A 14,190-nucleotide genomic window follows, 5' to 3' on the forward strand; every position below is an offset into this window, starting at 1 on the left:
TTTCCAAGTCCACGTGAGGCCCTGCAGCTTGTTCGACTATGAGTGACTTCTTGGCACAAAAGGACCCCAAATGACTGCCAACGTGTCGTACTCTGAGCGGGGCTGCCACAACGTATGATGACTGCAGCTCAGTCGCATTTGCAGCGGGGCTCAAAAAGCATTCAGACCCCTTCACTTTATTGCATTTTTGTTTACAGCCTGGTGCTAAAATGATTTCAATTCATTTCTTTCCCCTCATCAAGCAACACAGCAAAAAACCTGACTTTATAGAAATTTTTGCAAATTTATTAAACATAAAAATAACCGGAAATGTCACATTGCTCAAGCATTCAGACCCTTTTGCTAAGTACTTCTCGAAGCCCCTTTGCCGGCCATTCAATCCTGGAGTCTTAGGTCTGACTTGACAAGCTTTCCACTCCTGGATTAGAGGATTTATTTATTTTTGGCCCTTCTTCTCAGCTGACCTTCTTGAGCTCTGTCAGGCTGGATGGAGACCACCAGTGGACAGCTGTGCTCAGGCCCCTCCCTCCCTTGATGTTCAGTTGGGTTCAAGTCTGTGCTCTGGATGGGCCACTCAAAGATATTCAACAAAGTTGTCCCTAAGCCGCTCCTGTGTGTTGTCTTTGGTTTGCGTCTTGTCAGAAGATGAACCTTTCGCCCCGTCCGCGGTGCAGAGCACTCTCAAGCGGGTTTTCATTAAGGGTATCTCTGTACTTTGCTCTGTTTGCCTTTCCCTTGACGTTGACTAATCTCCAAATCCACGATGCTACAACCGCCATGCTCCAACTGTTGGAGGGCACTGTAGTGCCTGGTTTTCCCCAGACTTGACACTTAGAATTCAGTCTTGGTGTCTCACAGTCTGAGGGTCCATTTGGTCCTCTTTTGTAAACTTGGAAGTGGGCTTTCACGTTTGACCACTCTCTCATAAAGGCCAGATTGGTGCAGGGTTGTCCCCTTCTAGATGTTTCTCCCATTTCCACACTGGTTCCCTGGACCGTTGTGACCACTGGGTTCTTGGTCAAGTCTTTTTCAAAGCCCTTCTCCCCTAATCGCTCTGTCAGGACGGTCAACAGGAGGAGGAGTTTTGGTTGCTGCAAATGTTTCCCATTTAAGGATTATGGTGGCCACTGTGCTCTTGGGAACCTTCAATCCAGCAGAAAATATTTTGTAGCCTTCTCCCTATTAGCGCCTTGACACAAGCCTGTCCCCTAAGTTCTGCTGGCAATCCCAGCAAATTTGGGGGGGTTGTTGGGGGGGGGGCGGAGATCACCTGGCTGCCGTCCACTCTGCCGCTGCAGAGAGCTTGAAGGCAGGCGTGTCATATAAAGTGACGGGACTGTGGTCTCACGCAGGCAGGTGTGGCCTAGCAGAGGCCGACTATTCACTTTTGGTCGTTTTCGCCGCAGCCTGCCGCTCCTCCCATCTGGTCACTCACAAAGAGATCAGACTGAAACGAGTGGCAGGACAATAGAACTCAGTTTCCAAGTCCACGTGAGGCCCTGCAGCTTGTTCGACGATGAGTGACTTCTGAGTGTCCTTTTGGTCCTCTTTTGTAAACTTGGAAGTGGGCTTTCACGTTTGACCACTCTCTCATAAAGGCCAGATTGGTGCGGGGTTGTCCCCTTCTAGAAGTTTCTCCCATTTCCACACTGGTTCCCTGGACTGGTGTGACCATTGGGTTCTTGGTCAAGTCTTTTTCAAAGCTCTTCTCTCCTAATCGCTCTGTCAGGACGGTCAGCAGGAGGAGAAATTTTGGTTGCTGCAAATGTTTCCTATTTAAGGATTATGGTGGCCACTGTGGTCTTGGGAACCTTCAATCCAGCAGCAAATATTTTGCAGCCTTCTCCCTATTTGTGCCTTGACACAAGCCTGTCCCCTAAGGTCTGTTGGCAATCCCTTCGACCTCATGGATCAGCTGTGGGGTCTTCCATAGACAGGTATGTGGGCCTTTCCTAATCCGTCCAATAAACTGAACTGACTGCAGGTGGACGCCAAACATTTCAGCAATGATCAACAGAATGGGACGCACCTGAGCGAAAACAAAAAGGTCTGAATACTTGTGTCAGTGACATGTCTCAGGTTTTTTTTTATATTTAATACATTTTCAAAAATGTCGACATCTTGTTTTCGCTTTGCAGTTTTGGGGTATTAAGTGGGGCACGAGGAGGGGAAAACAACAAATTTCTGTAATTCTGGCATCAGGCTGCAACATAATACAATGTGAAAACGTGAAGGGGTCCGAATACCCTCTCAAACCAAGGTCTGTAAACACTGGTGTCATGGGGGGGGGGGGGTACACGCCCCGCTGTTACCTCTGGTCTCTCAACTAGGTGTGTGTGCGTCTTCAGTTGTATTACTACCTACCTGAATTATCGGAGACCTGAATTTGACTATCGTAAGGCTTCACTTGAATCGGCGCACCTCTGTGCTCTCCTTCAGACATTTCCAGAACCTGCATGAACAGACAAGAAAGCGTCAATGTGACAGGGAAAACAAATGTAAGGAGGGTCAGCGTGGAGAAAGGCACTTTAGAGTACTGACGGCGACCATAAGCATAAAGCCACACCAGCACACGTATCCACAAGGCCATCGTCATGTTTCAGAGTGCCACCGCGACACTGCTTAGTGGTATGTCATGCGTAACTGATGACAGCTGGTGTATTGATCACACTCATAAACCCAACATCAATGCATCATCTTTAATTAAATAAAAGTGAGGGTCTGCTGAGCAGCAGGGGTCCCGCTGGGGAAAATAAACACAGTTGCACTTCACAACCTGCCTCAATTTGCGGATAACTTGTGCAACTTTAGCACCCCCTGGTGGCTGACAACTGTCAAGTGCACTTCACTTCACTGCAAAATTACTGAGTGAGGATCGCAAACCAGTGGAGGCCTGCGAAGAATAAGTGCCCTTAAGACCCAGGGGGTGAGGCCTGCTGCGCATCTGCAATACAGGTGGGCTTTTCTTCCATATGTATTGGAGAAGGTGGCTGAAGGTGGTCGCTATTCACATAAGAGTTTCACTGTACTATGTACACCAGCCAATAAACTTGAAGATCCACAATGAGGAAGACAAAGATGCTTGCAGAATATAATCACGTTAATTCTGATTTCTGGTGGCCACTTTCACCTCACAATAAACCACATGGTTTATACACTCACACACATTAGTCTAGAGCAGGGGTGGGCAGTGTCGGTCCTGGAGAGCCGCAGTGGCTGCAGGTTTTCATTCCAACCCAGTTGCTTCATTAGAAACCAATCCTTGACAATCTCAGACCGTATTTAATTTTATGGCTTGTTAGTCTGCAATGTAAGGTTCTTATATTGTAGATTTGTTTCCTTTCCATGGATGTCACCCAAATGAGTTGAAGCCTAAAACGTACCATTTTCAGTCTGCCACATTTTTCTATTAAGTGTTTTATTAAATCAAACAGAGCGTGATGAACACAAACAGATGTAAATGGAAACAAGTGAGACGGAGAACTGCTGGCTGCTTTGTCATTTACATCTTATTACTAAATAAGGAGCCATTAAAAACACTCAATGCAGATGTTTAAGATTGAAATAAGCAATAAAGGGTGGGGAACCTTAACAAGCGAGACCACTAAAATGAAGCATTAAAACGTCTGTTGAGCAATTAGTGCTTCATCAGCAATAATTAACTTCTCATTAAGAAACTGGGTTGGAGCAAAAACCTGCAGTCACTGTGGCTCTTCAGGACCAACACTGGCCACCCCTGCTCTAGAATAATGGCGTCATGGAAGAAATAATCCCCCCCAAACAAAGAACACACACATACACACTGGGATTGAGTGAATTGTTTGGACTACAATAAGCAAATCCTCACAAAGAGAGAAGCACCCACCTGGTCGTCCTGAGACACAGTGCCAGGCTCATCTTCTAGTTCATGCAGACTCATGGGGCCCTGGCTCCCCTCAAATGCCACAGAATCACGGCCTACATCTTCCAAAAACAAAAAGAGCATGTCAGTGATGTTTATGTCACACCTCCAACTGGCACAGGTTAACTGGTAGGGGCCAAAATGTCTTGACATATCCCCCAGTGACAGCTAAAGGAAAGTACAAAGGTACAGCCTGTGCCAAGACTGATGATGTAATGACGGGCAGAACTTTGACCAAAGTGTCTGTTAGCAGTGCATTGAGATAAACATGACGTCAGTGCAACATGGCAGCCTTTTCACTAATCTGTTCTATTTGTCTAAATCCTCACGCTGCAAACTGGATGCTGAATGCTGCGAAACATGAAGGAATGGCATCAGGGAAGTGATGTCACTTGCCCTGGGCACACAAAGATCTGCGTCAGTCTTATTATATGACCCGACAGAGAACAGTCTCTGCCTCCTACATCATGTACTGATTGTCACCAAATGCACAAAACGATGACATACTTGATGTCAACTAAGGCACAGAGCCCTCTCTGTGGTATCTAGTGGCACCCACTTAGATCACACCGTGTGGCTGTCAAGAGTGATGTCTTTAGAATGAGCTGCTTGGGTGTGCCAGTGACAACCCTTTCTAATCTACACAGCATGGAGCCTCTCGTGGTGAAGGGTCACCCTTTGGCTCTTTACGGATTCAGTGCCATGGTACATTAACCCAGGCCCAGGTACACATAGCGGGCATATTTGACATCAGAGTCCACTGCTGTGCTGCTTTCCTGTGCCTACTGAAGCAAACCATCTCCACATCACACAGAACGGTTCACTCAGTGGACCTTTTGAAGGCTGTCTCTTAATACTGACACCATCTTTTCACAGACCAATGTAAGTGGAGGAGATTACATTAAGTATGCATCATGAAACTCAAGAGGGTCTCACGGTGACATGCCACTCACCACAAAGCCCACTTTTAGCCATTGAGAGAGAAGCCTTTACCTGCTTCTGCACTGCACTGGCCAGGTGATGCAGGTCGCCGCTCTCTCAGCTCACTTGCTCGTTTGCTCGGCATAGGCCTGGGCTTCAAGAGAGAGTGCCCAGTCATGACGACCTCCGCTGCTCTAGTCAGCCTTGGCCTCTGTCCCTCGCTGACCTCTCCGACGCTGCTGTCCTCACTGAAGTCCATCTGAAAAGACACATAGGAGGGTCACAGAGTGATGTGGGCAGCCATAGTTCATCTGCGACAGATGAACTATGTGACAGCGCAAAGGACTGGTCACACACTATAGGATGGCGGGAACGTTAGTATATTAAAGTCTGTATAAGAAAACTGATTACATGTTAATACGTCTTAATGGCTATAATCGGTCAAATGGGGTAAGCTTTTCACACAAATTCTACTGTCTGCTATTTCAAAAAGCATGATGTTTGCCAAATAAATGAAGAACAGTCTCTTGTTGCATCATAAGAAGAAATGAAGATGGGATGTAAGATCTTTGTTGAACATGGTGGCAATGCCCTATTAAGACGTATTGAGCGATACGCCCAGCCGCTGAATTAAAAGAGTGAGACAAAGTACGTCATCCCAAGAAACAGAGAACCTGTGTCGATAGTCGGTAGGGACGCCACCTGAACAGAGACTATAATATGTTATGTTAGAAATTGTGAAGGACTGACAAACAGACAGACGTCAAAGTGCAAAGTCTATTCAGACCTGGAAACAATGAATGTCCCCCCCACCCTAGGTTCCTAAGGTGGGCAGCTTCACAAGACTGCTGGGAGGATCAGCCAGTCTTGTCCTCAGCAGCAAGCATCTATGGTGTCTGGAAAAGTACAGGAATACCTGGTGCTGTTAGAGAAAGCCTTATGAATATGGAACCAGGGATTTGTGACGTAATCCAGGACCCTGGAAGATCTCCAGAAGTGATTGTGGGCCTAAGTTTAAAAATGGGCTTAAATCCCACTACTGACACCACGTGACCTCAGACAAGTCACCCAAATTGGAACAACATAAGAAATGTGACCAGTTGTAAGTCACCCTGGATTTGCAAGAAATTTGCAAGGTCTCAGTTGACGTTTGGTGTTATAACTTGTGACGGATGGCCAGGAGCATTACCCAACCAGGACGCCGGCTGAGTGAAAGATCATACTTGTGACATTATCTCCCCCAAGACACTAGAGGGCAGCCCCCCTCCTGGGTTGCTACAACTCTGCAGATCCTGGCAGGGCATGTTGGAACAGCCCTGTTGGGCTCCGTAGGTACCGCCAGGTGTGCTGCAGGGTCTTTGGAGGAACCTCTTCCACTTCACCCGGAAATGCAGCCGGAAGATGATCAAGAAACACCTGGAGCACTTCCGGGTGGGCTATAAAAGGAGCCGCCTCACCACCAATCAGAGAGCCAGTCAGGTGGTGGTGGTGGACAAAGCTTGTGAGGAGGAGTGGAGGTCAAAAAAGAGAAAGAAAGACAGAAGAAGAAAGGACGGTGTTTGATTGTATTGGTGCTTTGTACTGTGCTGAGTGGTGGGGAATGAAAAAGAAAAACGCTTCCCCACTTAAATAAATGTGTGTGCGGTGTTGAACTTGTGTCTCAGCCAGCCCGTGTCGGGATTTGGGGAGCGGTACGCCCCTGGAGGATCACAAACTCCTTGTGATTGGAATAATCCCCATTAGTAAACTGCTTCCTGGAGACATAGATAAACAGCACAGCCCTCAAACCAGTGTCCAGAAAGAGAACAATCTTCTGAGGTGGGCCTCTTCACAAACAGCAACTGTAGATGGCAGAAAAAGTGACCAGCGCCGTCCCCGTAACTGATGGTCGTCCAATATCCTGCTCCGCCACCAACATCCAGTTAATAAAGGGTCTGAGATGCTGCTGATGATGTAGTCGATGGGAAATGGCAAAGTCTGGAAAGCCTGCCACATCTTTCTCTTCTAGTTTTATATGTAGTGCCTACATCTACAAACTACAAATCCCACAAGCCCCTCCGCATTCGTGCAAACCTATTAAAGACCCAGACCCCATATTTACAAGCCCAAGTATCTGAGCTATCAGTATTATTACTAACATTTCACCATCACCAAACAGGACATACCAGACAAAAATGAAAACCCCCTAAGTGGCAACTCCACAATGTTGGCTTCTACACTTCAGTGGGTATTTTATTTCCCCCCCCCCCCCCCCCCAAATCATATCCCAAGTCAAGCATGGAAGGTGAATTAGGATTCGAAATTGACCGGTGATGACTAAATGAATGCTGCGGGCATTGGGCTGCAATGCAGATCGACCAGTAAACCGAGAATGTTCTCTTTAGACTCGCCTCGTATTTCACCACCATGGACCAACCAGCACAAAAAGGCCACTGCTCCACTCTGCTCGTCGCTTCTTATCATCCCCTCCTATAGTTATCGCTTCTTTTGGTTTTGCTACTTTAGCTCTTGTCTTTGTCTTTTTGGTTCTCCTCCTTGCTTTTATTCCGTGACGCCAAATGACATCAGCCGCTGCCACTTCCCCTACCAACTCCATCCTAGCAAAACGGTGACATCCATAATAACACAAAATGGCATCACGGTAAAAAACAAAAACAAGGGGGTAGAAAACGAAAACGTGTGGTCCAGGATACCCCACAAGTGTTCTCCAGCCTTGCTAAGCTCTACAGAAAGAGGCGGAATGTTCTTTCTCCACCAAATGCTGACATATGGGGGTGCCAATATTTTTTGGAATCTGCCTTATTATGAAAATTTGTATTACTAAAGGAAAACTTTATATTTTCTTCTAAAAGTCTGTTTGACCAGAAAAACATGCGGCCTACCCAACTGTTTAAGCACAAAGTATCACTCATTGCATGTGTGGTCCCTTTTATAAATTCATTTTCATGAAGGATGCCAATACTTCTGGAGTCGACTGTACCTACTGTAACAGACTTGTCCTGCTAGTGGCGGAGTTTGAGGAGGAACGGAAAAATCTCATTGTTTATGCTTCATTGCGGAGCCCACGGTAATGCAAAGCTGAGTGGGATAATTTGAAAATTTCTCTTCCAACTTTAATTTAAGCACACTTGAATTTATTTAATATTCAGCTATGAACGCGGTAGCTCTTGGAGCCAGCTAAATTCATTATGCATTCAGATGCCTCATTTCACACCGAAAAAGATTAGCTAATGAAATGAAAAATGTTAATGAAATGCAAATGTGAACGAGCACCTCAGACAAGCATAAAGCCGTCTACCTGCGTGACTCGGGCACATCAAACTGCCACCGTAGCAATCACTTGCTTTGTTTAAGTGTACTGCCTTGATTAAATATTATAATTTGACTTAATTTTTCAGAGCGTCAAGCTCAAAATATTTCTCTTTTTAATTCAGACTCAAGATGTTGCATGTGTACAACTCAAAACAGGGATACATTTACCTTGTGACTCGTCTTGGCCGTGATGCCACCCTAAACACTTCAATTAAACAGACTGCTGCATGAAGTACAGTGGTGGCCAAAAGTTTGGAGAATGACACAAGTGTTGGTTTTCACAAAGTTTGCTGCTTCAGTGTTTTTAGATCTTTTTGTCAGATGTTTCTGTGGTGTACTGAAGTAGAATTACAAGCAGTTCAGAAGTATGAAAGGCTTTTATTGACAATGACATGAAGTTTATTTGCAGTGTAGACCCTTCTTTCTTTTTCAAGATCTCTGCAATTCGCCCTGGCAGGCTGGCAGTCAATTTCTGTGCCAAATCCTGACTGATGGCAGCTGCCCATTCTTGCATAATCAATGCTTGCAGTTTGTCAGAATTTGCCCACTCGCCTCTTGAGGATTGACTACAAGTTCTCAATGGGGACTTTCTTGGCCATGGACCCCAAATTTCAATGTTTTGTGCCCAGAGCCACTTAGTTCTCACTTTTGCTTTCTGGCCCAGTGCTCCATCATATTGGTCACCAAAGTGTTCTTAGATGGTTGGGAGAAGTTGCTCTCGGAGGATGTTGTGGTCCCATTCTTTATTCCTGGCTGTGTTCTTAGGCCATATGGTGAGTGAGCCCTGCACTGCCTTGACTGACACGAATGGCTTCAGGATGCTTCACTATTGGCCTGACATAGGACTGATGGTAGTGCCACTCACCATTTCTTTTTTCTGGATGCCCCCAAACAATCGAAAAAGGGATTCATCAGAGACAATGACTTTCCCCCAGCAGTCCAATCCCAGAATATCAGTCTGTCCCTGATGTTTTTCTTGGCTTCTTTGCTGCCCTTCTAAACACCCAGCAGGCCATCCTCCAAAAGTCTTCACCTCCCTCACAGCTGCCTGCTGCCATTTCTGAGCAAGCTCTGCACTGGTGGTGCCCCAATCCCAAGCCATGAATAAAGAATGGGACCAAAACATCCTCTGAGAGCAACTTCTCCCAACCATCTAAGAACAGTTTGGTGACCAACATGATGGAGCACCGGGCCATAAGGTAAAAGTGAGAACTAAGTGGCTCAGGGGACGAAACATTGAAATTTTGGGTCCATGGCCAGGAAACTCCCCAGACCTTAATCTCATTGAGAACTTGTGGTCAAATCCTCAAGAGGCGAGTGGACCCACAAATTATGAAAAACCCCAGGCATTGATTATGCAAGAATGGGCAGCTGCCATCAGCCAGGATGTGGCCCAGAAATGGATTGACAGCCTGCCAGGGCAAATTGCAGAGGTCTTGAAAAAGAAAGATGGGCCAACACTGATCATATTGACTTTTTACATAAACTTCTTGTCATTGTCAATAAAAGCCTTTGAAACTTCTGAACTTGTAATTCTACTTCAGTACACCACAGAAACATCTGAGAAAAATATCTAAAAACACTGAAGCAGCAAACTTGGTGAAAATCAACACTTGTGTCATTCTCTAAACTTTTGGCCACAACTGTACAACCTTCCAAGTCGACATACTGTACATTACATCACACAGCAATAAACTTCCGTTACCATGTGATCCTTCAGACATGTCACCCACCCACACAATAGTACTATAAAACGAGGCGAGACAAGTTCCCAGAGCCTTATTAAAGTTAATCCGCCCAGCAAACAGAAGCAATGGACTATAAATCAAAAGGGTGCACTCTCTGTGACTTCAACTGTCAGGGCTCACAAAAGAAATATGGAAGCTGTTGCACTTGTCGTTTTTAAGTCGCTGTGATCAGTCCAAGGAGAGTCCTCTTCTTCTTCTTTTGGCTGCTCCCGTTAGGGGTCGCCACAGCGGATCATCTTCTTCCATATCTTTCTGTCCTCATCATCTTGTTCTGTTACACCCATCACCTTCATGTCCTCTCTCACCACATCCATAGACCTTCTCTTAGGCCTTCCTCTTTTTCTCTTGCCTGGCAGCTCTATCCTTAGCATCCTTCTCCCATTATACCCAGCATATCTCCTCTGCACATGTCCAAACCAACACAATCTCAACAAATTCGGTCGAGCCCAAGGAGAGTCCTCTACTTCCAGCTAAGCTGACAGTGGCCAGAAAAAAATCGATTCAGAGACACCATCAAGGTCTTCCTTAAAAAAACGTTAGATCAGCATCACTTCTTCAGATACCCTAGGCCAGTGGTCTCAAACTCCGGTCCTGGAGGGCCACAGTGGCTGCAGGTGACAGTAGGTAGCAGGTGTTTTTCTTGGAATGCGGTGTTCTTGTTCCGCCATGCAAAGAGCTTTTTGCTCTGACCAAATAACTCCATTTGTGTCTCATCAGTCAAAAGCACTTTGTTCCAAAATGAATCTGGCTTGTCTAAATGAGCATTGGCATACAACAAGCGACTCTGTTTGTGGCGTGAGTGCAGAAAGGGCTTCTTTCTCATCACCCTGCCATACAGATGTTTGAATTGTAGAACGATGTCCAGATACACCATCTGCAGCGAGATGTTCTTGCAGGTCTGTGGAGGTGATCTGTGGGTTGTCTGTCACCATTCTCACAATCCTGCTCATATGCTGCTCTTGTATTTTTCTTGGCCTGCCAGACCTGCTGGTTTAACAGTAACTGTGCCTGTGGCCTTCCATTTCCTGATTCCATTCCTTACAGTTACAGAAACTGACAGTTTAAACCTCTGAGATGGCTTTTTGTAGCCTTCCCCTAAACCAGGAGACTCAACAATCTTTGTTTTCAGATCTTTGGAGAGTTGCTTTGAGGATCCCATGCTGTCACTCTTCAGAGGAGAGTCAAAGGGAAGGAAGCACAACTTGCAATTGACCACCTTAAATCCCTTTATATCTCATGAGTGGACACACCGGTCTATGAAGTTCAAGGCTTAACGAGCTCATCACACCAAGTAATCAGCATTGAGCAGTGACAGGCATTCAAATCAGCACAATGACAAGGGGACCCACATTTGTGCACAGCCAGTTTTTCACATTTGATTTCATTTCATACAACTAAATACTGCGTCACTAAAAATCTTTGTTAGGAAAACACTGCAGTACTCAGATGTTCCTAGGAAATGAAAGACATACCACTGTTATCTTTATTGTTGAAAGTAAATTATTATGCTGGCTGAGAGGGGGTCACAAACTTTTTCATATGACCGTATTCCTGGCTGCAAAAGAGTTGAATTGTGAATACATCTGTGTACAGATTTGATTCCAAAACATCGTTGAAAGGAGAGTCAATTATTATACAAGCTGAGAGGGGGTCCCAAACCTTTTCATATGACTGTATAACCACAAAAATTGTGGTTAAAGAAAAAATTATTTTTTGCTTTTTAGTGCATTTACAGGTGCTGGTCATAAAATTATAATATCATGACAAAGTTGATTTATTTCAGTAATTCCATTCAAAAAGTGAAACTTGCATATTAGATTCATTCATTACACACAGACTGATGTATTTCAAATGTTTATTTCTTTTAATGTTGATGATTATAACTGACAACTAATGAAAGTCCCAAATTCAGTATCTCAGAAAATTAGAATATCAATTAAGACCAATGCAAAAAAAAAAGGATTTTTAGAAATGTTGGCCAACTGAAAGGTATGAACATGAAAAGTATGAGCATGTACAGCACTCAATATTTAGTTGGGGCTCCTTTGGCCTGGATTACTGCAGCAATGCGGCGTGGTATGGAGTCGATCAGTCTGTGGCACTGCTCAGGTGTTATGAGAGCCCATGTTGCTCTGATAGTGGCCTTCAGCTCTTCTGAATTGTTGGGTCTGGCGTATTGCATCTTTCTCTTCACAATCCCCCATAGATTTTCTATGGGGTTAAGGTCAGGCGAGTTTGCTGGCTAATCAAGAACAGGGATACCATGGTCCTTAAACCAGGTACTGGTAGCTTTGGCACTGTGTGCAGGTGCCAGGTCCTGTTGGAAAATGGAATCTGCATCTCCATAAAGTTCGTCAGCAGCAGGAAGCATGAAGTGCTCTAAAACTTCCTGGTAGACGGCTGCATTGACCTTGGACCTCAGAAAACACAATGGACCAACACCAGCAGATGACATGGCACCCCAAACCATCACTGACTGTGGAAACTTTACACTGGACCTCACGCAACATGGATTCTGTGCCTCTCCTCTCTTCCTCCAGACTCTGGGACCTTGATTTCCAAAGGAAATGCAAAATTTACTTTCATCAGAGAACATAACTTTGGACCACTCAGCAGCAGTCCAAAGGCGAGACGCTTCTGACGCTGTCTCTTGTTCAAGAGTGGCTCGACACAAGGAATGCGACAGCTGAAACCCATGTCTTGCATACGTCTGTGTGTGGTGGTTCTTGAAGCACTGACTCCAGCTGCAGTCCACTCTTTGTGAATCTCCCCCACATTTTTGTTTCCCAATCCTCTCCAGGGTGCGGTTATCCCTATTGCTTGTACACTTTTTTCTACCACATCTTGTCCTTCCCTTCGCCTCTCTATTAATGTGCTTGGACACAGAGCTCTGTGAACAGCCAGCCTCTTTAGCAATGACCTTTTGTGTCTTGCCCTCCTTGTGCAAGGTGTCAATGGTCGTCTTTTGGACAACTGTCAAGTCAGCAGTCTTCCCCATGATTGTGTAGCCTACAGAACTCGACTGAGAGACCATTTAAAGGCTTTTGCAGGTGTTTGGAGTTAATTAGCTGATTAGAGTGTGGCACCAGGTGTCTTCAATATTGAACCTTTTCACAATATTCTAATTTTCCAAGATACTGAATTTGGGACTTTCATTAGTTGTCAGTTATAATCATCAACATTAAAAGAAATAAACATTTGAAATACATCAGTCTGTGTGTAATGAATGAATCTAATATACAAGTTTCACTTTTTGAATGGAATTACTGAAATAAATCAACTTTGTCATGATATTCTACTTTTATGACCAGCACCTGTATAACTAAAGTAAATAAAATCATTTTACTTAAAAAAGTTGATATACATTTTATTTTTTCTGTCTACCTGGCTATCAGACCTTACTTTATCCTTTGTTACTTAGTATTGCCTAATCTTATTTTATATTTTTTCATCTTATAAAACACTTTGAGCTACAGTACATCATTTGTATGAAAACATGCTCTAGAAATAAATCTTGTTGTTGTCGTCCCTCGGGTTGAACATGGGGTACACTATGGAGAGTGAGCCAGGCAAGACGGTTACAAATAACAGGTACACAGATGCTTTTCGTATATCAGTTCCAATTAAGAAAAGAACCTAAGAGGTTAGCAGGTAACTTTCGTGTAAGGTGCGTGCGTATCACAGTTGGTCAGAGAGTGCAATAAAACACAGCATCTCTGATAATGTGGAGAAAATACAGAAACAGAAAGAAAGGAAGAAGAATCCAGTTTTGTGAATATGGAATATCGTGTCCATATTGCCCTAATAGCTATGGCTCAACAATTGGCCACCTTAGTCAACTAAGGGTACACCAGTGCCCCATCATTCTCATTTCAAGTGACCAAAGACAGAAAGGGACAGGAAGAGAGAGAGAGAGAAAGGGAGGACGGGGTCAGGTGATGTCATCATCCAAATACCTGCTGCTGCTGTTGCTGCTGAACAATCTGGCCCTGGTTCATTTTGACCAGGAGAGAGAGTACAGGGTCACGGTGACTTTTGTAGTGTGGCTTCCTAATCACCTGTCCTTCACTTGGAGGGTCATAATCCTGTGCAAGACAGAAACAGAGAGAAGCCCACTGAGCAGACATGCTAGACCACTTAGCAAACAAACACACTGCAACTAATAGGACAACATGAAACAGCCATTAAGGCAGCAGTCTGCTGCTCGTGTCTGACTTGAAACAGCAGCTGTTCGGTGTGCCATTGTGAGAAACAGCATATATCAACATCAGGAATGTGCAAACAGATTGTAAAGTAGAGCAAAGCGAA

The 14,190-nt window shown here is 44.8% G+C and overlaps 1 protein-coding gene across 1 annotated transcript in view; it reads right to left on the reverse strand.

The window, feature by feature from the left end:
- The window catches only part of kiaa0586 (KIAA0586 ortholog), a 210,980-nt gene that overhangs the window by 15,731 nt on the left and 181,059 nt on the right, over positions 1–14,190 (reverse strand). Inside the window, exons 25-28 of the mRNA XM_028822337.2 lie at positions 13,839–13,967; positions 4,895–5,081; positions 3,866–3,963; positions 2,365–2,452 (exon numbers count right to left, since the gene is read on the reverse strand). Coding sequence (XP_028678170.2) covers positions 2,365–2,452; positions 3,866–3,963; positions 4,895–5,081; positions 13,839–13,967 — 502 coding nt within the window. The remainder of the gene's footprint in view (positions 1–2,364; positions 2,453–3,865; positions 3,964–4,894; positions 5,082–13,838; positions 13,968–14,190) is intronic.

The sequence above is a fragment of the Erpetoichthys calabaricus genome, chromosome 16 (assembly GCF_900747795.2).
Source record: "Erpetoichthys calabaricus chromosome 16, fErpCal1.3, whole genome shotgun sequence".
In the NCBI taxonomy this organism is placed as follows: Eukaryota; Metazoa; Chordata; class Cladistia; order Polypteriformes; family Polypteridae; genus Erpetoichthys; species Erpetoichthys calabaricus.